The sequence below is a fragment of the Ostrinia furnacalis genome, unplaced genomic scaffold, assembly GCF_004193835.3.
Source record: "Ostrinia furnacalis isolate ACB-3 unplaced genomic scaffold, ASM419383v2 OfSCF3655, whole genome shotgun sequence".
NCBI lineage: Eukaryota > Metazoa > Arthropoda > Insecta > Lepidoptera > Crambidae > Ostrinia > Ostrinia furnacalis.
Window position 1 is genome coordinate 84,597 of NW_021133894.1, and position 25,576 is coordinate 110,172.

The 25,576-nt window shown below is 37.0% G+C and overlaps 1 protein-coding gene across 2 annotated transcripts; it reads right to left on the bottom strand.

The window, feature by feature from the left end:
* Positions 1-137: 137 nt before the first annotated feature.
* On the bottom strand, positions 138-25,284 carry snama (something that sticks like glue). 2 transcript variants are annotated; one of them, XM_028311918.1, is made up of 17 exons: positions 24,780-25,284; positions 23,865-24,099; positions 23,536-23,647; positions 23,276-23,403; positions 23,032-23,198; positions 22,815-22,905; positions 22,615-22,721; positions 22,463-22,525; positions 18,042-18,103; positions 17,885-17,956; positions 17,696-17,763; positions 17,500-17,619; positions 17,059-17,301; positions 16,075-16,164; positions 15,218-15,433; positions 13,554-13,622; positions 138-3,256 (listed from the first exon to the last, which is right to left on the bottom strand). In XM_028311918.1, exons 1-17 carry the CDS (start codon positions 24,943-24,945, stop codon positions 364-366), a joined length of 4,902 nt encoding a protein of 1,633 aa, XP_028167719.1. In that variant the 5' UTR covers positions 24,946-25,284; the 3' UTR covers positions 138-363. The 2 variants fall into 2 exon arrangements, with proteins under 2 accessions (XP_028167719.1, XP_028167721.1); XM_028311920.1 differs by lacking the exon at positions 17,059-17,301 and having other exon boundaries at positions 17,885-17,959; positions 24,780-25,256.
* Positions 25,285-25,576: the final 292 nt, after the last annotated feature.

The following is a 25,576-nucleotide window of genomic DNA, read 5'->3' on the forward strand; positions in this document are numbered from 1 at the left end:
TTGGCATACAGGTAGATGTTATGACGTAGGCATCCACTAAGAAAGGATTTTACGAAATTTCACCCCTGAGGGGGTAAAACGGGATCCACGAGGACACGAAGTCGCGGGCGGCCGCTTTAAAAATAATAAACGTTAATTAGGCTATTAAATAAAAGATGAGATTGTCGTTTCAAGTTTATTTAAGTTTTACACTACACATAAAAGTATATTCCATAATAAAGAACACGTTACAATGCCCTTAGATTTCTAATAAGCTATAATATTCAAGAAATAAAAAGATATTTGAAGTAAATTAATATTTATACCTCCACTAAAGCTAAAAAAAAAATATAGAACTGTTGTCCTGCAAGCGTAATGGTCCTCTTATTTATGTTTAGATTTCTTCTTCTTCTTGCTAGACTTTTTCTTATGCTTACGCCTCTTTTTCTTTTTCTTATGGTCATCGGAGCTCGATTCAGAGTCGCTATTGCTCTCACTTGCTGCTCGTTTCTTTTTCTTTTTATTTCTTTTCTTTTTCTTCTTCTTTTTGCGGGCATCTGAAGAAGATGATGATGAGGAATATTCCGACTCACTAGAAGACTCACTATCAGTGTCAGGTTTCTTTTTGACATTAGCCAAGTCTAATTTTATAGTTTCGTTCTCTAGCTTTGCTTTTTTTGATTCTGTAGGTCCTCCTATGGGAGAACCAGAACGGTCTCTTTTTTTCGAGATGGAATCATCTTTAGCTTCATTATCAAACTCTAAATGCTCGTCATAGTCAGGTTCAAAATGGGCTTCGTCCAACGTCGACTTTTTACGTTCATGTTCAGAGTTCTGATTTTTACCATCTCCGGATCTGTCCTTATCGTGATGTCGAGCACGGGATTCTGAATGATGTCCTTTTTCTTCTTTCAAATTTTTATCAGAATCTTTTTTAAGGGCTTCTGTAACAGGACTTCGGCTTCCTTTAACTACTGATTTACCACTCTCTGACACATTGCGTCGATCGGGTTTAGACGAATCAAGTCTACTAAATGCGTCCTTTTTACGACCCCTTTCATTTTCAACCGTCACCCTACGATACGATTGCTCCTTTTTGGGGGTCTTAGACCGTGATTTCACTCTTTCTACAGTGCTGTGCACAACACGGGATTCACGGTGTTTTCTTACATCTTCAACTTTTCCGCCAAGACGGTCTTTAACGGAAAGCCGAGGCGGTGGAGTTTTAGACGATCTCGTTTTCTTATCATTTATCTCAATAGATCTTTGATCAGCATCAGTCACTGGAACTGTAATTTGAATGTTATTCATAGTTCCCTTAGATTGTTCGTCACCATATAATTTGAGACGCTCGCTGCTAATTTTCTTAATTTCTATAGGTCTTAACGAGTTAATAGCTTTAGCAAATATAGCATTTTCTGCTCTTTTGATTACATCTGATGTAACTTTGTTACCGTCATCGTCTACTTCAGGAGAAGATATCTCACCTGGTTCTTTGGATTTCTCAACGTTGTCATCGTCCACTTCCCATTTAGATAGCTCAGGTAAGGGTGCTAACATTTCTTTACTGGGATTGTTCGTTTCAACCTCTAATTTCAAGTCTAACTCATCTGTATTAGCTTGCAGTTCTATCCCATCAAAAGGTTCTTCTTGTTTTTCACTTGTGTCGTTTATCTCTTTAGTGTCACTTACTTCCACATTTTCTTCCACCTTGACATAATTTTGTATAATTTCTTTATCTACAGCTTCAGCTGCTTCATCGCCATAAAGATCATTTTCCGGTTTATCGTCAGATGTAATGGCAGGAGATTTTACTTCCGTTGTTTGTTCTTCATTCTGAGAATTGTCTATTGGAGAAGACATTGTTTGTTTCTCACTGCTTCCATCTTCTTGATTTTTAGATTCAGAGTTTGTTTTATCTTCAGCGGTCTCATCGCTTTCTTTCTTAATAACATCTTTATCTTTCTTCTCTTTCTTTTCCTTTTTCTTCTTCTTTTCCACTTCTTTTTCTTTCTCTCTCTTTTTCTTCTTTCTATCTTTTATCTTCTTCTCTTTTTCTTTATGTTCTTTTGTTCTGTCTGCAGATTTATCGCGAGTTTTGTCTTCCCTCTTTTCACGTCGACTATCTCTATCACGTGACCTTCCTCGCGACTCACTGCGTTTTTTATCTCGTGCTTCTCTGCTACGTTTTGGAGATGTACGACTTTTCTTGTCAGGGGTTGACCTTTCATGTTCACGTTCCCTTTCTTTATCATAATCGCGACTTCTTTCATATTCCCGTATACGGTCTTCACGCCCCTCTCTCTCGCGTGGTTCACGTCCTTCACGCGGCTCACGGCCTTCCCTCTCTCTCGGTTCACGTCCTTCACGAGGCTCACGTCCTTCGCGTGGTTCACGGCTGTCACGTGGCTCACGGCCTTCACGACCTTCGCGAGACTTATCATACGCAGACCTCTTTTCTAATTCTCTTGGCCTATCTGGGTCTCGATTTTCAGGGAAACGTTCACGTTCCCGGCCGTCTCTTTCCCTATGTCTCTCATGTTCAGCGTTAGGATTACGCCTAGCTCCAACTCTATTACGAATACCAGGCCGATAACCTGGTCGCATATTGTTGTCTCTAACAACATTATTTTCATCTCTATATGCATCGCGGAAATTAGGGTCATGGTAATTCGGTGGTACTTGATCTCTGGGATCAGCACTAGGCGGTCTAAATGGAGCAGTTCCTTCACGAAAGTTATGTGGAGGATTTTCTCGATAAACACCTTCTCTATACGGAAGGTTTCTGTAGTTGTCACGAAAAGGTGGTCCGGCACCTCTGAAATTACCATCGCGATACGGGGGCCCTTGGGCACCGGGCTCCCTAAACGGCTGTCCGTCTCGAAATGGTATTCCTTGATCACGGTATGGTCTGAAATTGTCACGATAACGTTGTTCACCTACGTGGACTGGAATTTCACTTTGAGCATTAGGTATGGGCAATTCTCTAAAAGTACCTGGGCCTTCAATGTACGGTGAAGGTCTATAGTTATCTCTAAAATTAGGGGGTGGTAACCGCTCCCTATCCATGAGACCAGGTGGCTTTTCAAAAGGCGAAGGTTCAAATCCAGGTACCGGGGGTTCCACGCCAGGGGGAATATCTTCAAATGGTGGTGGATCGTAACGTCCACGATACCCAGGAGGTCCTTCAAGGCCTGGACCATTATCCATGGGAAGTAAAGGTTTCACACCCATTGGTGGATACATCGAAGGAGGTACATTACCTCTAGAACCGTATCTGAAAATAAATAAAAATGTTTATTAATAACATTTCAATTTAATATGTTATAACCAAACTAATATAATATACCTACGTCGAAACAAATGCGTTATTTAATAATATCTTACAAAATGCCTTACGAATCGAAATTACAACAAAGTGTCAGATTAGACCGCTACTTCCTAAACTTTAACCACCTTATTCATGAAAACTATGAATCGTTGAGTATGAAAAACGATGTTTTATCATTGTTTGTTTTATGTATAAGGCGATTAGTTGCTAAATATTACCTAAATGTTGGACGTTTTACGTGGATACTCGTTTTTTATTTCTAAGGCCCGGTTTCCACCGCAGGAGCGGAGCGCAGTGGAGCAGAGAAGTGCTTTGAATAACCAATCAGATTTCATTATTTTCACTTCTCTTCTCCGCTCCGCACAGCTTCGCCGCCGCTGTCAAATTCTGTAGAAAAATTTGACAGTCTGACACTTCTCCGATCCGCTCCGCCTTGGTGGAAACCGGACCTATAACAGCATCCTTTAGGTTGCCAGACATTATTGTAACTGGTTGAACATTAATTTTCTTTCTTGTTATTAAGAAATAATGTATAATTAGTCAAGCATATAAGTTGCTTTACTTAGAGGCTAGCTGGCGCTGTGTGAAATTGTCCAAAGATTTATTATTATTATACTGTTAGAGATAAATTAGTCTATTTACCGGCAACTAGACGAGCCCTGGACCATAAATGACCTAAACGCAGGCGCGTATACATATAGCGGGGGGGCGGTGTAGCATATTAATTTCATGGCTATGATATAAATACCGTCAAATGAACTTATCTCTACAAAAAAGACATCTTCTAGCCGACCATCATCGTCATCATCATAAGCATTCTTTTTATAACTGTTGTACGAGCAAGTACATAGCATTTACTGTTTTTCAGTAAATCTGCTGACATAGCGCCTGCGCGCGCGACCTACTTTCTGTTCGTTTTACTTCATTTTTATACTTTAATTATAATTCAGTAAAATAAACGCTCTCTACGGAATCGGACAGTTTTAATTACCACATCCCGTGACGTAGATACAACTACATCCAACATTAACTACCGTAGGGGTACACAAGACACATAACCCCTACACCTGTAACATTTACCTACCTACCTTACTAAATTAATATGCTTTTCAGCAAGGGTAACCCTGGATCTCGGGTACCACAACAATTTAATCGATAACCACGATAGCCGAACGGTGAAGGGGTCGGAGTGGCCGACTCGAAATCCGAGGACGCGGGTTCGAATCCCACCGCCGCTCGACTATTGTGGTGAGCCCACTCGTAACACAAGCTTATTTACCTTAACACGAGGGGCTAATGGGACTATTAGTAATTTGGGCAATACAAATTGCTAATAACCTTTAAAAAAAAATGTAAAATGTTCGTGTTCGGGATCCAGGATTATCATTGAGGATAATTAATGATATTCCCATTAAAACTTTTTCTCATCTAGACTAAAAAAACCTCATGGCACTTCTTACAACGTGCACTTCGCAAAATGTATATTTTGAGTAGTGCTTGTTGCGAAGAGCATAATAATGTTCTGTGTCAAACCCAGTATGTTTAGCTGCTGGTGTAATATCAACTAAAACTGATGTCATTCGACTGTAAGAAATTGGCATGCATAACAATTTCGTATACAGAACAAATTTTTCCTCATGTGCTTTCCTATTTTGTCGAAAACTCGTGTAATAATAATAGTATACAAATATGTTTAACAGTAACAAACTCTCACTACTGAATCCACCTCAGTGAGGGATGAGGCCAGCCTTTGCCCAGCATTTGCCCAGGCAAAGGCTAAGTCAAGCAATCTTATATTTAATTCCAAACGAAAACAATGCAATAATTATCAAAATGGACATATAAATGCCGAAATAAGAAATGTCTCTGTCAGATTAATAAATAACACTCCTACTGGCGCAGTCGGCAAAAAATAAGCATAACTTCATTTCACTAGTCACAATGTCATGAACTGAATTCATCTTGTATGGGTAAATCCACACTGAAATGCTGCCAAAGATAAGGCTTTTATTTTTATGTTTGGTAATCCATTAACTTAATTTTTACTTGACTAAACATTTACCGGGAGCCATTTTTCTTCCAATCATGATTCATTCATCAAATCTGGTATACCTTTTGGCGAAGGCCATATGCTAATGGTTCAAGCAAGATGGACCAACCGACCCCAATAAAAATATATGTACACGAGAAATAACGTGGTAACAATATCAAAATATTGCATAGACATTGGTGTTGAATAGAGATTGTCTTACAATAGCATTTCTATATTTTACATTACCAGATGACGAAATAATAGCACGCTCCTGTGACGAAATAGTCAGAAAAGGAAGACCTCAATTAACTTAATCTAAATTGAACCTTAGATTAATCTAAAAAAAACCACACACAAATTCAAACTGGCAAGCAAATTTCAAAATTCAATATAAAGCATCGAAACCTGTGTAAACTACGCATTTATGTGTATCTTCTATAAGTCTTCATTTTTGCACAACCGCTGATCTGCAAACGATGAATTAGAAGAACAATCGTTGTCATCTTCTACATTAAAATAAACAGCTTACCTATACCGCTGAAAAATCTCATAGATTAGTTACTAAAATAATGCCCAGAATACGAATACCTTAAAAATAACATAGTTAATTTAAATTTCCTTATAAATATACTAAAGCTTACAACATAAAATAAAAACACTATTTATCATCATTGAATGGTTTATTCATTTTAAACAAATATCACAATTATATCACAGTTCATATAAAACGGACAAAGTACTAAAGAACAGTTCTTTACCAATAATTCGATAGCAAAAATGAACTTATTCATCTATAAATTAATAACATTTCAAATATCTTTTATACTACAACCTATCTGTTTCATCAACCCAACTCAATGTCACAATAGTAAAATAATTACATAGATATCAGATTTGAATTATTATTCACACTACCGTGGAAACGATAAGTGATCTCACTCGATTATTTCTAAGCTAAACAAGATATCGGAAAACTGGTTACTGATCCTGAAAGTACTCCATGAGATCTTTCAAACGGTATCAATATAATAAGTTACAGAATGAACTGGATCTATCCAAAAGTTCAATTTTTCGAGCTTCCATACATTTAATACGACAGCCAGTCATGGCACTCGTCTCTTGACAATATTATACCAAGTAAAGCCTGAAACCAATGTTTTCCATAAATAATTTAAAATAAGAATGCAATTTACGAGTTTAAGAGTTTATTATTTAACTATCTTTTGCGGCTGCGGCTTCACCCGCGTGAAATTTCGTTTGTCACGGATTGTCATAAATTATGGCCTAGGATGGGTGTACAGAGTAACAAACATCCAGACATTCAAACTTTCGTAATTATAATATTAGTAGGAAGTAGGATAAGTACAATTACACTTCTAAATTTTGTGTGGCTGGCGTACATTTAGTACGGAATTTATTCTGTAACCTATAAATTGATACCGTTTAAAATTAAAAGAGCTCATAAAGCACTTTCAGGATTAGTAACCAGTTTTTCGATATCTTGTTTAGTTTAGAAATAATCGAGTGAGATCACTTATAGTTTCCACCCTGTATACAGGACGCATACCGCTTAGCCACATGGTAGTGTGAACATTATACAGGTTGTCCCAAAATTAGCACGTCTCACTGACACTGGAGGTAGCCGAGTCTAAGACGCATCGAACAAGCTTAATGTGTCCAAAGAAAAGAAAAAGTTTCATAAGTTTTAAGATATGACCAATTTTATTTATTTATTTCCATAGAAAAGTTTGATGAGTCTCGAAATATGACTTATATTAGTTATTTTTAAAAATGGACTTAAAACAGGGTGGAATTTTGTAATGCCACCTGAAGGGAAAGTACTCTTAATACTAGTTAGAACATTTTACTCAAAGAAAACATTCCTTTATTTTTTTAAAGAAAGAGAACTGCATTCAAAGATGTCCGATTTTTTTTTCGAAAATTCACCATCATGCCATACAATTTTCTCTAAAAAATTAGATTAATTTATGATTTCATGGTTTTCCTTTCATTTTATTTATCAAGTTTGTTAGAGAGATATCATCCTTATACTTAACCCTAACGATCGATGCAATAAAAATACACGGTGCAATTTTTAACAGATTTTAGTTGGTTGGACTCCTGGGTGTGGCAAGCAAATTTTTGGAAATCTTTGAATGCAGTTCTATTTCTTTTTAAAAATAAAGGAATGTTTCCTTTGAGTAAATTTTTTTATCTACAGTATTAGGAGTACTTTCCCTTCAGGTGGCATTACAAAATTCCACCCTGTATACTTGTAAGATGCACACACTTGGCATCCACATCGACTGCTTCAAAATATAACAAGATTTTTGCAAGAGTAAAAAGTGTAATATTTATTATAAAATTATAACGTTTATATTAAAATAATATTTTTTAAAGATCATATCGATTTAAGTTGAATAATTCAATACGTATTTTTTAAGATATTCACACTACCATGTGGCGTGCGCGGGGTAGTCAGCGTCAAATAGTTCATGACACCCAAAGTAACCAAAAAGTTCGCAACACGTCTTTGTTGCAATGAGGGTTTTCGCGATTTAAAAATCCGCCAGATGGCAGTACGTAGACGCGAGGTCCAAATGCTGCATGATTGGTTATTTTTGACATGACATTGACAGATATGTCAAAATCCACCAATCATGCAGCATTTGGACCTCGCGTCTACGTATTGCCATCTGGCGGATTTTTCAATCGCGAAAACCCTCATTGGAATAAGATTGTTATCAACTTTTTGGTCACTTTGGGTGTTATTAACATTTTGGTCACTTTGGGTGTCACCAACTATTTGACGGTGACTGTACGTACATTACATCTGTATCTGCACGTTCTACCCACACCACTTGGAACATAAACATACGTACAAATCAAAACATATCGCTATGAAGTTTTACAGACGGCACATCAAGCTAGACAGTGTAGCATCTTACGTAGTTATCATAGAAGTTATTTTGGAACAATAATGTTATCCTGCCTGCTAACCTGGGATACGCGCCATTCTATTGTTTTATAGAGGCATTTCATCAAAAAGAATATATCGTGACGCGCATCTAAGGCTGGCTGATGTCGACTGTACAATAATCTATAAGAATAACAACACTTCTATAAAATAACACTATTTTTAAGTACAGTCACGGAATGAAAAGGTTCGTCAGTTTTCAAATTGATTCCTTCAACGAATCGCGAGCAGATATTACCTTTTGAAACTATGTTACAAAATAATCTCGAGTTAAGAGAAAATAATCTTTAACTGTTCGTCAGTAAAGTTCAAAATTATTCAGATCAAAGTTGTTTGACAATTTAACTTGTCAAGAAGATTATTATGATTGATAAACTAAAACCTACTTGTTGGTTCAACCTGCCATTATCTATTAAATTAAAAAAAACTACATTTTGTGACATTGCACTGATGGGATAGAAAAATAAACAAGCAAAACCTTATTCGTTAGCAAACGTCATATTTATTTAAATGTTAGCAGCAATGTTTCTTGCACGGTTATGTTGGCAGGTTTGACTCTTACAGTACCTAGTGCAAGCGAAAACCGACACTAAGGTGACGAACCTTTTCATTCCGCGACTGTACATAATAATAGGACTAATGTTCCGCAATATAAACAGGAATAATACAGTCAATTTATAGTTCGTTTCATCCACGACGACGCGGCGCGCCACAACAATTTTTGGTCGAGGGAAGCGCGGGGTGCGTGGAGTTTGATCCGAGCAATCCGAGCGTCATTATTGTAGTGTGCGTGTGCACTCATGGATGATTTAGCGTATACCGATAGCACTCACACATTAGCGGAAGAATGGTGGGGTGCGTCTTCGTGAATGAAACGATCTATATTCTTAAAATCCCGACTCAGAGATGTGATAAGAAATAAGAAAACATGAGATTGGCTCCACTAATGTGGATCCCACAGGGTGTTAAGGTATGGATTCATTAAAAACTCAAACAGAGAATTGAGCTCACTATTCCGAATAACGTACTTATCGATCGTTGTCTGTAATCTCGAAAAGAAAAATAAACTTTTAATCAGAATTCATAGAAATCATCTATGCATATATTATGTGAATTTTATAAAGGGAAGGTTTTTAATGGACCAAACCAGAGCAAATCGTCGTACTTATCATCTTAAGTTTTAATTTATTTACAAATTATGAAAATAAACAGATATTTTTACAACAAACGTAACCTTAACAAAGAAAAAAGTTGAAAGAACATCGACATTAAATAATTTATGATTTCAACTAAGCAGCATGTTCTGAATTAGCTGTTAAAGTTTTTGCCAATAGATACCTTGATGCCTTCCTGTAGAACAATGATTAAAAATGAAATGACAACTTTAAACCTGTCTTAGAAGTACTCTACAGTACTAATCAATTAATAGTTAAACAACAAATTAGTTTCTTTGTATTATGTCTATTTAATTATTAGAGCGGGAACTTATCTATGCGCCTACTAGGCTGGCTCCTATAGATATATTTTATAACAACGGTAGACTGAAATAAATAATTTTTTGTTTAGATTTTTGAACAACAAAATACGAGGAATATTAGCAGGTGTGTGCGCTAAGCAGGTAAAGCAGGGATTGGGTAGAATACAGGGTTTCTGGATTCACGTGATAAAAAAGGCAGTGTCTTCATTCAAGACAAAAGCCTATGCGTATTACCCGTACGTAACCATTATGTCCAAGGATGTTTGAGACTACATGGCGTCTCAGTATATTTTAAAATAAGGGAAACTAGGTGTAACGTTTTGTAAAAAGCAATTTTGGAGATAATGTTCACATGCAATAAAGACTTTAGATTTTAGAAGTCTGCAATGCAAGAAAAAGAGCTGAAAGCTTTTTATGACACTAATCGATATTGTTATTGATAGGCATCAAGATTCTATTGGACTAACTGAGAATTGAGTACTAAAGCTTGTATTCTAACCTATGGCCAAAATTCAATTCAAACTAGGTAGCATTGATTAGAAGCTGCCAGCTGCATAACTACTGCCTTCAAACAGCGGCTATCTGACGGGAGTGCAGATTTATAACGAAAAGTTAGTTCAGTCGTTCGTAAACGTGTATCTAAAAATAAATATGATCCCGTGCTACCGAGTTTTAAATTCAGAATACACGGGTTGAGATTTCAGTTGCCACACCACAAGATCCTCACGCTTTCACGCTAAAATTCCAGGTGTGCCAAACTTTAGTCTAAAAGGTCATACCACTAAAAACCTATAGGCACGCCCGTATTCACATGGTCTCACAGTGCGCGTGGACGCAGAGGGTCACACACGAACTAATTACAGAACTCTATTCAACGCTGTGCGTTTGATTTTCTGCTACACTTAAGCAAGTATCGTTTGTGAATATGGGTTAGTATCTGCTCTGAGCTCTGCGACTTGAAACTTGCACCGTCAGAAAACGTAGCATTTATATTAAAGAAGATTATGATTACCGGCAACACACGGCACGGCACGCTCAGCATCGGTATGATCCATAGGCACATTAGTTTACCAATTTATTTCGCCCTTGTCGAATTTCGAGTTCAATTTCAATTCCTGATTTAAGACTAAAGCTATTGCAATTTATCCTCTTAACTTTCTTTTTAAGCTTTTATGTATTTCGAAGTATAGTATTATTGATAAGCATCTAACCAGTAGCCTTATTCACGTAACAAAACTTCAACGACAACAAATCGCTGAGTTGCGATCCTATCGAGTAATCATTCTATCGAAATAACCCTTGTGAATACGGATTTAGAATTTTTTTCAATAGGACAACTTCTAAACGAGAACGGGATTTTGACTGTGTCATAATACGTGAATTAAGCCACAGATCGCAAGTTACATACCTAGTTTGATTATTATTTTCTTGAGACACGTCTCTCGCTATTATTATTAGTAAATTAATAATGATTAAATCCTCATTATACCTTTTGTAAATATATCAAAAACAGGCTTTTACAAAATATATAGAAACATATAAAAAGAAAGCATTCATGGAATCATTAAAACAGCTATAGCAGTCAGTTTACAATTATCTTGTTATGGGAAATAAAACTTATTTCATGAGCGCCTCCCACAAAACAAAATAAAACAAATGGAAGTCTTCAAAATAACATGCAAAAAGGGAAAATACGATAAAGAGTAAAATTAATACACCTGTATAAATAATAAAAATAACACTTAGCACTATTTGCATGTAAGATAGCACCAAACAAGTCATAGTGAATACTCTAAAAAAAAAAAGTTTACTAACACAAAGCTTTGGCTTCTTAACATAGTTTATTTTGACTAGAATTGTAAGCTCACTAGATCTTTTCTTAAGATATTGCAAATTATTTTTTTTATTCGTAATTTAATTTAAAGCTTTCATCATATTATTACAAAAAATAGAGCTAATCATAACGTGCCTACTTATCTTCCCATTTAGGGCCTCCGCTAAAGCCCGTGGCGGGCACCCGCGGCTTGCGCCCGCTCACCGCCGCGCTTGTGCAAACACGTCACACGCATGCGCTCCTCAACTTTTCTCCGATACAGGCCCGCTTGCGGGCGCCCGCACAAGTTTTAGCGAAGACCCAGATGTGAAAATCACCCTTAAGTTTTAACGTAATCAATCAATTTTGTAATAAAGCTGGTACATTTTTACATAATATGCCTGGATTTATATTACCCTACGAAAACCAGAATTAACAATCAAGCAATATTAACCCATTCAGTGCCGAAAAAATTCGGCTTACTTATTATCCACCGTCGATGGGCGGACTCGGCATGTGAGTAGACAATAGACATTTTTCCCGCTCATGGGCGGGCTCGGCAGTAAATGAGTTAACGACGTATATGATAGACTTTTTATAATTAAACACATAATGTTATCTTCATAGAACATTTCGCATTAAAATAAAACTTAAAACATTTTAATGAGGGCTATTATAATTATAATTTACGGTGGTAAACCCTATCGAGTTCTATCGCTTTGCACTCACTAGTTGGCGTCAATATGGGCTAGAACTATGGGTCGCGACCCAGTGGTGGGTCGCTAGCGAACACTAATGCTGGATTTCTATATTCAATCCTAATCCAAATTATAATATGTTTATGGCCAAAAATAACTGCGGTTTTTGATGTTTTTACATTTTTATATTGTTTATAAGACTATTTAAACAATATTAAAGTGTAAATGCATCGACTTGACAATTCAATTTGACAGTTGTAATCCGGATTTGGACAAGGATTGAATATGGGAATCGGGCGTAAGTGGGCCCGCCCTGCCTGTAGAAAGACCTTTATTTCAGGTATATTGGTAATGACCTATAGGTTTTCCTTTTCTATAGGTGGGTCCCGAGTTTAGGAACTTGTATTAGATGAGTTGTAGCCCAGACTTTGGGAACCACTGGGCTAGAGGAACTTACTTGCCGCTGGTGCCACCTAGTGACCGCAAATACGAGTCTCATCTAGTGATTTAACGGTCGATGTAACTCGGCTTGTATACAGGGTGTGCTTTTGTAAAACAACGCCCATCTCAGGGGTGGTAGGATACACGCCTGTAAGTATTATGCCCGTTTTCACCATCAATCCCTAATTTTTAAGTGATCCCTATGGTAACACATAACAGGAACTTTGTTTAATAGGAGTTACTTAAAAATTAGGGATCGATGGTGAAAACGGGCATTAGGAGTACAATTATCTTTATTGTTACAGACCTTAGATACTATTATAAATGCAATAATACTCAACCACTGTGTCATATAGAGAATTCAAGAATAGATATTATGACATTACTATACAGACATTAACAATTATGACTTATCGTAATAAAGCGTAAATAAATACTTAACACACATTTATACTTATATTTCATATGTTCACATACATAAAACGAATATAACAGGCATGATGAAGTAGATGCTCGGCGAGAAAAATAGCTGTAGGTTCTTTTACATACTTACCACGTCGAACGTAATAAACGTGCGATTTATCACTTTTTGTGCAACAACGTTATAAAATAATACAAAAAAAACAACATATCTAAAGCTAATAAAACATCAACACAAAATTGGATCTGCGTCCGTACGCAGTATAGACACTTTGACCGCAATTTCAATCCGTTAGGCATGTATTTAACGTCAATGATCGAACGCATTTTCAGAGTCGACGATAAAGGGTGCACGGAGACACTAGTTACAGTTTTACAATCGTACCTGGATCCGTAAGGCGGCTCAACACTACGAGGAGGCGGCGACAACATTTCGTCGTATACTCCAGCGTACCTGGGAACAATTACATTTTACAATTAATTTGAGGTCACTAATTATTTCATCACGTGGGTTGACGAAACTGCGCTCACAAACTTAGTATAAGACTTTGTGAATGTAATGTGTCAATGTGTCATTAGAGTATGCAAATGCATTAACGCTATAGCTAAAAGCCGACCGCAACACGCAATCATGTTTCTTTCACAATTTGGTAGATTCAAGTCTGAAATATCGTAACTATAGTTCATTCAACTTATGATGGTGATTTAGACAGATAAAACGTTTCGTTTTATGATTCTAACTTTCTACGAATAAAAATATTGAGTTGTAAAAATCAATTACTTTTGTGTGTTTTCTTCCTTCCAAAATATCAATTACTAATCTTTCTCAATTGACCTAAACAAGAATTTCTAATTATTTATTAGTTTATTATTTAGAAAAAATTGTGAAAAAATATTAAATGAATTGCTTCTGCGTTAGTCGGAACTTTTGCTCATAGGGATGGGACATAAACAATCGCAATAAATCAGTAATCGGCATGGTGGTCATCTTACCATCGAATCACGATTATTATCTCAGGCAGGTCAAAGCTAAGTCAGTACGTGTGCGTTTGCCTTTGATGACGGTTTTGTTTTATGCGATTTCTCCACGTATTGTTTGTTATTGTTATTTTGATGTTTTATTGAATAAAATGCATATATTTAATTCTTTGTGATTTATTTTGTACCACTAAGAATATTCACGTTTATTCCATTTCCAGATAGTTCAAATTCATAGATATAATTTTGATCAAGATTAAAAATCAAACAAATAAAAGGCGATTAGATTTCTATAGAAAATATTCTCGATTCTAAAAAATATCGATTAGGTTTATAAGGAGCGCCTCACTAAATAGAACTGTCATAATCACCATCTTACGCTGAATGGACTATAAAATATGGCATATACCTACGTATTTATGCCCTATCAAGTATAATCTGAGTGTCAAAATCAGACCTTCCTGGACAGATTAATAAATGAATACATAATTTAAGTTTTATATAAATAAGCTTAGCTGGTACTTGGCAGCACTTTCATGATATTGCAAATTTTTTTGCGAACAATACAATTCCATATCCGACAGACTATGACTGATGCCGTCGATAACTCAATTATCTAGGCTATTAGCGTTAGCCAATTTGATTTCATCACGAAAAAATATTTTATCATAATTTGGAACACATGCCCTGAAGAATGCACGACATGAATTTTGGAATGTTTAATAATATTATCGGTATCTGATGAGATTGAGATAAAAGTTATGTAGACTTTGTTCTAATACATACTTAATGAATCATATAGATGAAGAAGTAAAAAAGCCCTCGTATTCTAATAGTATCTTTGATCTAAACTACACAAAGACCGTAAGATACCACACCAGGGCATTTCAAAATACAACAATAAAAACATAATGGCGAGTAAAACAGGTTAATCTTATCCATCGCAGCTTCTATTGGCGCGGACGTAACGTAGGTACATGAGTAATAATACATATTATTTTCAGGTCTTTACCAAGTAATGGCTTGGCTTGGCTTTGTCTCTATGTTGATTACAAATTGTTAGCAACATACCGATGCGGTGACAGTCGTGGCGGAGGCGAGCGTAGCGCCGAGCGCCTCGGCGAGCGGTGTAGCGGCGAGCGGTGCGGCGAGCGAGGCGGCGTGCGCGGAGGCGAGCGCGGCAACGAGCGCGGCGGCGGCGAGCGCGGCAGCGAGCGCGGCCCGGGCGAGCGCAGCGGCGAGCGGTATCGCAGCGGCGAGCGGTGACGCCGCCGAGGGGAGGGAGACCTGTGCAAAATCAAACCATTCTATTAGCAAGGTTTATTTTCATGTACAGTGCGAGGCGTAAATTATTTTGATAATTTAAAAATAATATAAGATTGTTTAAAATTTGACTTTAAATTAAATAAAATCATTTATTTGCATTACAGGCTGTTTGAACATTTCCACACTAAGCTGATGCATGCAGGTCCCCAGTTGCTGCTTTCAGTCGTTAGATGTGATCATATGTGTCGATAGATTAATGATCATAGTTGGCATCGGAAAGCTCGCGCCTGTCACACCTTTTTTGTTTTTGCATCGTTCACATCAGAGCAACTACGCAATTTAATGTATTTCCTTTTAACAAGTAGTAAACCGTTTTGAAACACGAAACAGTGTCTTCTTCATCGAGTAGATATCTATAAAGAATCCCGAACATTTTTTGGTCTAACGACTGAAAGCAGCAACTGGGGACCTGCATGCATCAGCTTAGTGTGGAAATGTTCAAACACCGGCTTCTTTAGGCGCTTTGAATGATTTTATTTTTTAAACGTCCCTACGTCATGGTTATTGGCCATGAAGGGCTATATCTACGTATTTTTTTTATGTGAATGTTAGATTTAAGATTACAAAATATACTAAATAATTTGCAATCAATTTATTCTTACCGCGTCAATGACAAAGTTCTCTCGCGGGTCCGACGCCGCCGTGGTGACCAGGGCGACCTGCGCAGGCGACCACGAGACATGGACCGCGATCTGAAAAGATACAGCATATTTTATTTTTAAAGGATCATACAATTTTAAATGACCTACACCAAAACATGCTGACATAGAAATGAAACCAGCCGATACTTAAAGATGAGCTTGACGCAAAAATACTTAGCAGTATTGATATTATTTTTGAATGAAAAGACAATGCCGGAAATTGGCGTCTTTTTTTTTCGCGCGGCCATCGACCAAACCAATAAACCAAACTTACTATGACATGTATACCTCTAAACTCAGTCTGAACAGAGTTACGAGCATTAGAAGTTTGATGTTTTACATACTAAGATTTGCTTTTTGCGCGCAAGTTTTGTAAGAAATTGCAACAAAATAGTGACATCTTTTTTTAATGCGCTGATTCTGCTTCATACTGATAACTGGAGCCTATGATTGATGTTATTGTTTGTTTACACATACAAAGTCACTATTTTGTTGCAATTTCTTACAAAGCTTGCACGCAGAAAACAAATCTAGTATGTAAAATCATCAAACTTCTAATGCTCGTAACTCAGTTCAGACTGAGTTTAGAGGTATACATGTCATAGTAAGTTTGGTTTATTACACTATTTTGTTATAAAAAAAATAAGGTTTGGTCGATGGCCGCGCAAAAAAAAAAGACGCCACCTTCCATACAAAATCTGGCATTGCCATTTAAGCAAACGAGAACTACATATTTTAACGGACGGACAAACAAATAATTGCGATAAATAATAAACAAAATGTTATAAAATAATGATAACGGAACCATAATTACAAAACACTATCTAGTCCGACAGCGGTTTGTTACATCGAGTGTCATGGTAATGTGACGATACATCAAGCGAGTCGTGCGAAAGCGTTAAGAGTAACGAGCATGCGTAGCGAGCGTGGCTTGTCGTAACGAACCTAGAGTATCGGAGTCGACTGGAACCGCGGCTGCGCGGGCGGGCGCGCGGCGGCGGCGGCGAGCGCGGCGGCGAGCGCGGCGAGCGCGGCGAGCGGGACGGACGCGAGCGCACGGAGCGCGGCGAGCGCGAACGCGAGCGCGAGCCCGACTGCGCCCGGCGCCGCTCCTCCTCGCGCCGCTTCGCTCGCATCTCCTTCTCGCGAATCATCCGGTTGAACGCCTCGAGCGGGTCCTCGCCGTGCCTACGACAGTAAACGCGGCTCATTAACTGCGCGGCCGAGAAGGAACACGAACGAAGCGGGCAAGAGTGCGCCGAAACGGGGCAGCCGCATGTCGACCTAGCTGCTTGTCACAAACACTGGTAATGCTTACGACATGCAGACCGTTGTATGACAGAGTCGAGGCGCGGCTGTTGTGAAGGTGAGAAATAAATCACTTACCCGTTTGAAGGCGAATCTTTGATTCCGGGCGGAGGAGGCTGGTAGGGTTCGGGCGGCGGATAGCGATCGTTGAAAGGCATGGAGGGGCCGCGTGGTGGGCCATGTCTGTCGTACGGCGGACTAAAAAAAATTTACTTGTTAATAAAAATAAAATTTTATTCAAATTACCAGTTACCAGAATAAGTTAAATACTTACTTATTATAACGCCGTGATTGGGGTGGAGCACCGGGAATAAATTGAGGAGGCCCACGATTGTAGACAACCTAATGAAAACAATATTTCGTTAAATTTGTGTGCACAGCCAATTAAATTCTGTATTTATTTTAATGTTACATTGAAAGAAATAAATGGTAGTTATTTGTTTCCTATCACAACTATTTTTACCTGTGCCGACCCTATGTCTCTCCTCTCATCAATGGTCGGTGTGCTAGCTCTTTGTTCATCTATTCTCGGCATCTGCTGTTGGACAAACATAAATTAATTTTAAGACGTTATGTAAGTATATAAAATACAAGTATAATATCAGAAATGTAAGACTCACATTCAAAGGTATCATAGGAGGAGCTTCCAGACCCGGTGGCTTCACGTTATGTTGTGGCGGTCCTAAAACAAAAAAAAACGAATTAAATATGTATTGAAACATACACTACTATTATGCACATGCACGAAGTTTGCTCTCTCGCATTTTCATAATCGCGATGATTTTAACGTGCAAAATAATAGGAACTTAACATATTGCTTCAAACAAAAATACTATGTACGAGTATGAATAAATTACATTGTATACCATAGCAGTCTACAAAAGTACTGAACCAACAGCCAAAGTTAAACTATGTTATTATTATGTATAAACCTTGGACGAATAAACCACTGGACACGAAACCTACAAGATTTCTAAGGAAACACGATCAACCACTTTTTGCGGGGGGAGAGGTTTGACAATTGTCAAATAATGACATTTAGTGCTGGGAAAAGATCGTAAATTTTTATCGATAGTTATGTAAATGAATGAATGAATGAACCTAACGAGATAAATGAATTCTGGATTGATTTAATATTGAAAGTTTCTTTAATTGAAAGACTATAATTAATTATTGTATCGTGTTTATTATAATGCCATTGGTAAATCATAGGTACAAATAATATTACAAATTATTCATATAGGTACCTACCTATATGAATAATTTGTAATATTATTTGCCAAAAAATATTTCACCTAGTTACCTAACTAGGTGAAATATTTTTTGGCTGCGTTATCATTATCAAATTCGTAAAGCAATAAACAAGTAATATTCTGTTACGATCGACTGCTAACTAGCTTTTGGTCTCAACAAATGTTATAATCTGTCTCACGTCACGGACAAAAGTTTCATCAATAGCCTATTTCTATACATTTCATGAAACACAATTTGATAACATTATGACAATGTATTGCTTTGTAGCGCTTGCAGTACGGATGCACTATCTGAGAATATTTAATTCTTATCTAATGTTGTTGATATTCTTATGTTTAGGTCATTCGAGAAGACCTCCTAGTACTTATTTCAGTTTTGTAGACGTCGGTATATCCTAACTTCATTGATTCCAGAGCAATTTCGCGTTTCCGCTGTAAGCTGGATATTATCTTTGGTCGAAGATGTGTACACNGGACACGAAACCTACAAGATTTCTAAGGAAACACGATCAACCACTTTTTGCGGGGGGAGAGGTTTGACAATTGTCAAATAATGACATTTAGTGCTGGGAAAAGATCGTAAATTTTTATCGATAGTTATATGAATGAATGAATGAACCTAACGAGATAAATGAATTATGGATTGATTTAATATTGAAAGTTTCTTTAATTGAAAGACTATAATTAATTATTGTATCGTGTTTATTATAATGCCATTGGTAAATCATAGGTACAAATAATATTACAAATTATTCATATAGGTACCTACCTATATGAATAATTTGTAATATTATTTGCCAAAAAATATTTCACCTAGTTACCTAACTAGGTGAAATATTTTTTGGCTGCGTTATCATTATCAAATTCGTAAAGCAATAAACAAGTAATATTCTGTTACGATCGACTGCTAACTAGCTTTTGGTCTCAACAAATGTTATAATCTGTCTCACGTCACGGACAAAAGTTTCATCAATAGCCTATTTCTATACATTTCATGAAACACAATTTGATAACATTATGACAATGTATTGCTTTGTAGCGCTTGCAGTACGGATGCACTATCTGAGAATATTTAATTCTTATCTAATGTTGTTGATATTCTTATGTTTAGGTCATTCGAGAAGACCTCCTAGTACTTATTGTTATTTTAGTTATTTAATCTGTAACAAAATAAGTATTGTCTATTACCACCAGCGCCACCTGGTTGTTCATATAGAAAGCTATTTTGAATAAAAGTCAGTCGTTGCCACGCCATTACTGTGTTTTAATACTTATTTCAGTTTTGAAGACGTCGGTATATCCTAACTTCATTGATTCCAGAACAATTTCGCGTTTCCGCTGTAAGCTGGATATTATCTTTGGTCGAAGATGTGTACACACTACACAGGGTACCTATACTGTTGATGAGGGGTATTTCTTTTAGGGTTTTGTGCAGAATCGCGGAATGTCTTTCTCCTTGTTTTGCTTTCATAGATCGTTTCCTAGAATCTTTGTGCAGTTTTCTCTGTTTCGTAGAATTGGCATTGTAGCATTCTTCCGCAAAATGAATGCTACAAATGCAGTGGTTTTTAGTTGGAATCCACGTATTTTGTCTTCTGACTGCCTCTATCCACTTTCTCCTTCTATTTGGATCCACTGGAAATCTTAAATTAATTTGAATAATTTCAGTTTCAGTTTGTTTGGTATATCGATAAACTTATCGACATTTTTCAAGCCCTTTACGTCATAAAAAATGAGATGTGAATGAATGAATGAAACCTATATCCAACCAAATTAAATATGCTACATGTTTTAAGCATTTACATGTACAATGAGTACTTTATAAAATGACGTAATCATATTTTGTTTACATATCAAATTTTATTTATTTTACGAAAAAATAGCTACTATAATAGATTTAAAATGTACTTACGCGTGATAAGAAACATTTCTTGTGTGACAGGAATAACTTTTGCAATAAAGTACGGCGCATTTACCCATTTTTCGTGATATTTTTACTCTTCGAGAGCTGGCGTCATACTGACAAAGTGACAACCTGACAACATTTACCATGGCTAATTTAGCCATGGTAAGTGCTAGCGGGGTAAAGACGAAAACGTCACTCGTTACGCGTCCAGTGGTTTATTCGTCCAAGGTATAAACCCACCAATCCCACCACCAGAATTAAAACGTATCCAGGGTACGCAATAACATTGTATGTTGTGTGTTGTGTATTTAATACTTATTTGTTTTTGCAATACATACGCATATTTTACGTGCGAAAAAAGGCGCAATTAGTTTTGTTCTAAACGAAAATTAAAATATTCAAGTCAATTTGGTCAATATACTTTAAAAAAAGAAAAGGAATGCCGAAAAAAAAAATTAATTCATGAACAGAGTGGAGACAAGTAGTAAGTAAACTATATTAATTTATTTTAATGGTAATTTGAAGTTTCTATCCCGGTTATTGTGTCTATTTGCATATAAAAGTAACAACATAATTACTATTTTAGCTTAATGATCTAAAAATGAAAAAAAAATTGGACAACAAAACAGAACAAGCCGTGACGATAGTTATAACAGAAGCGTATCGTGATCATGCAAAATAGAACGTGCGCATGCGATGCGTATGCGGTATAGATCGTATCGCAGGAATGTTGTCCCTTTCCTCTAATCTAGTACTTGATAATAATTTTACTGTATTTGTTTCGTTACAAATTATTTGTTATGCTTATGTTTATAGAATTGTAAAAAATATATTTTCTGGAATTTTACAGTTCTAGTTACTAGAATCTAGTAGCTAGTAGACCAGTTAGCAACCTCTAGAGATAAATATTATCAAAGGGAAATCATTAAGAATTAAGTCATTAAAATTGGGATTTAGTCTTGTCCGGCTTAGTTGCAGTTTGAAAACACAATAGTTGACTTTCTGGTATTTGGAGGTAGTTTTAGAAAAAAATCGTCAGAAAACGACCAGGTTATTCATGTACTCAGGAACCTCAAGACTAAGGCCCAGTTTTTTGATTCATAGTTAAAATAACAAATTGTTAATTTTTGCTACTAATGGTTAAATATTAACAAAATGCTAACTAATAGTTAAAAAATGTACTAAAAGTCAAGCTAACCATTGTTCGAAAAACATTTTTTTCTGATATTTAACCACTTGTCATTTGACATCTGTCAAACTTGATCATTGGTTATTTTAACTACGAATCAAAAAACCGGGCCTTAGTCGAAGAGGTAAGGGACAACATCGCTGTTAGATCTGTAGTACCGTAGCGCGGCGCGTGGTGGGGCGCGTTGTGCGGCGCGTGGCGCGGCGCGTGGTGCGGCGCGCGCGCGGGCGGGCGCGGGCGCGGGCGCGCGAGCGTGCGCAGCGAGTGCGGGTGCGTGTGCGCGGGCGGCACCGTCACCGTGATGTTGTCGTCCGCCGAGCCGTCCGACTCCGAGCCGTCGCGGCCGAGCCCGCCCTCCGAGCCGTGGCTCGCGTCGCCGGTATCTATCGCACACTCTTTTTGAACCACCGGCCGAGCGTTGCGCGAACGGTTACCGCCCGACCACTGATCGGCGAGAGACGTCTCCCAGTTCTTCGGTGATTTCTAAACGTTTCCCGATTAAACCCACCGCCTGCGGCCGGTGAGTGGTCGGGCGGTTGTAGCTCACGGACTCAAAGCGGGTCAAAGTTTAAAAATGTACATCTTATTTGTTTTTATGTTATTTTATATTGTTTATCACAAAAATTTTTAGTGTGTCAACATTACGTTACGACAACGTCGTATTCATTTAAGTAAAACAAACCAGATACTGACCATTATTTGGCATAGCAGGCTGACCTCCGTTTGGTGGCTGCTGCATGGGAGCAGCAGGTGGTTCTGCAACAAGTACAATTATAGCTATAATCGTGCTGTTAAATGATAAAACCCACAGTTCATAGTTTATATTGGATCATAATAACACGTACCCATCATCGGAGGATGCGCCTGCATCGGTGGAGCTGACGGACGGTGAGGAGTCCTCCGGCTATAACCAGTTTGATTGCGGAAGGATGACACCGAATTTCTAAGAAACCTGAAATTTTATCATAATGGCACCATTTAGTAAATTCAACTAAAACAAAAATAATATAACAATACTAAAAAATTGTAAGATTAAAATTTGCACCTATTTGGAATGAGTGTAGTTGGGGCTATCTCCTTTTCACGACAATCAGGACATTCGTGATCTTCCGACTCCAACAATGCGCCCCTTATACCTTAAAAAAAAACGCACTATTAAACCATGTTAATGAATGAAACATCCATTTCGCCAGCTGATATATTTATTTTATAATTATAATATCTAACTATTAACTGAAATAATATGAGGAAATCATACATACATTCATCACAAAAAGAGTTTCCACAGCACGGTATCATAACAGCATCAGTTAGGAGATCTCTGCACAAACTGCAGATCAACTCATCGGGTATGTTGGGCTCCGGTGCTGCGGGAGCATTAGTAGGGGTATCTGCTCCACCAGCGTTTTCTGAAGCCAAGTATGCTTCACTAAAAGTAAACAAATTTATTATTATTCACACTCATAGAATAGACATTAATTTTATTTAGGTACTGTATAAACTTACCGATCAACAGCCGGCACAGCGTAAGTTCCACTTGGGGTCATCATAGCGCCTGGTGCCTTTGGGCCTTCAACTGGCACCATAAAACTCCGAGGTATTCCTGTGCTTCGTCTTACTTCTACAGGGTCAGCCTAAACACAAAAGGGATTTTGTTGGTCATAATAATAATTGTGTTACTGATGAATGATGATGAACTTTGTTAAAAAATATGAACTAATATATACATCTGAAATACTATAATCTACAGATATTTTTATACTCACTGAATTAGCAATAGGACAGTCTTTGATCCAATGTCCACGCTTTTGACACTTGTAACAAATATAGTTATTTGGCACAACACCTCTCTGATTTTGTCCTCTAATTTTTTGGTAGCTGGAAATAAATGAAACACTGTTACTAAACTTCTAAAAGTAATAAAAACCTTTATTGAGCTTAATTTCATGCAGCCAAGACTGAGGAAATATTGTTGATATTTGCAATGCTTCCTACGTTCGTTTTCAGTACAAATGTATGAATTGAAAAAACTTCCCATAATTTTTTGTTGACCCACACACCAATTATATTTATAAACAAATAATATTACTCTTACTTGCTAGGATCATAGTCAAAAGTAGATTGTGTTATCATAGCATTTATTTTATCCTGTTCGCTACCTTCCATGCGAGACAGATCAGCCAATCCCTTGTTAAGGGCAGCATCTTTGTGTTGTGTAGATGTATTACTGTTGGATCCTTCCCACTGCTTTTTAGGTTGTTGTGAAAGAGGAACCCTCGCAACGAGCAGAGATGTATTTTTCGGGATCAAAGTATTATCATCCACATAAACTAAAAAGAAAAATTCTCAATTAAAATTTCAGTCGACCTTGTATTAATCATGAACTACAGTGTGGCATCAATTATCCAAAAATTAATCAACAGATTGACTGCTTATCCTAACTACTTCCCTGAGATAAGCCATGTAATGCAAGGGATCAAATAGTTTACTGTTATTGTACCTAGTACATGTTTAATACAAGAATCACCTTTGGATAAATAAGTATAAACAAATAAATATCCTTGGACATTTTACACTGCGCCGCTAGCCCCAAACTAAGCAAAGCTTGTACTGGAAAACGGATATAAACATACTTAAATACTTTTTTTTTTGTAAACACATACTTAATATACATAGGTATGCCTGAATACACATCAGTTATCCAGAAAAAACAATTTTCTGAACACCCATGTCCACCAATTAGTTCAGATAATCGACGCTCTACTGTACTACTATAAAATACCACAGGATGGGGTAACTAAGTAGGTGCACTAGCTTATGACTTTTAACTTAATTAAGGTCAAATATTAAACCAAATTTATCATTTTCATTTGCATGTTTGCATTTTAATCCTTAACCTTCCAATACAGAATGTTTTTTTATGATATATTCATGTTCTATGTTCTACTGTTTTACATCAGGAACGGCCAAAGTTAAACTACATCATGTATAATGAAAATAAATTTCATACCTTCTTTCGTTTGCGCGTTAGTAATCTGCAAGTCAAAATCGGAAGTTTTTCCGATTCTTTTCTGTTGTGATATAGCAGCTTTTAGGTCTCCTACAGATATGTGAAGTCCGTCAAAAGTAACTGTATCATAATCCAATGCACTTTTGAACTTATAATGCACAGACATTTCCGACAGTAGATATGTGAATATCTCGTATCATTTAGCATGACACTTAGCCGAAATTGATCTAAAGTTATTTATTACCACATCCGAAATAGCATTAATTTCGGTAAAAGAAATGGCACCAGACGAACTGACTTCGTTAATTAAAGGTTATGAAAAGAACAACCACGCACAATACACTAGTACACAATAATTCACTTTAGCTAACTAAAAATTAGTCTAGAAATACCACGGTGGCACGTCTACACGAATAGCAGCGTCAATGAAAACTAACACGATAAAGTCTGCCACAACGCAAGTAAAATAACGCAGACCGCCATCTTCCTTCTCTTAACAATAGTGATGTACCGTCGTCCGATCGTCCGCAGATAGAAAGAGAGAGAGTTTAGTCTATGACCAACTAATCGATTAAATCAATTGAAATAGTATAAACTCGAGAATAGATATACACCTTTAGTATTTTAATTCAAATATAAAATTTCAAATTCATTGCGTATTTTTGAAATGTGTAATGAGGTAAAAAGTGGATATCATTTCCACTAAAAGCGCGTCGGTTACCAAGATTTTCCTGACATGGCAACTCTGAAATTGTAGCCGGAAGTTTTAAGTCAAATTTAGCACTTTTACATGTAGA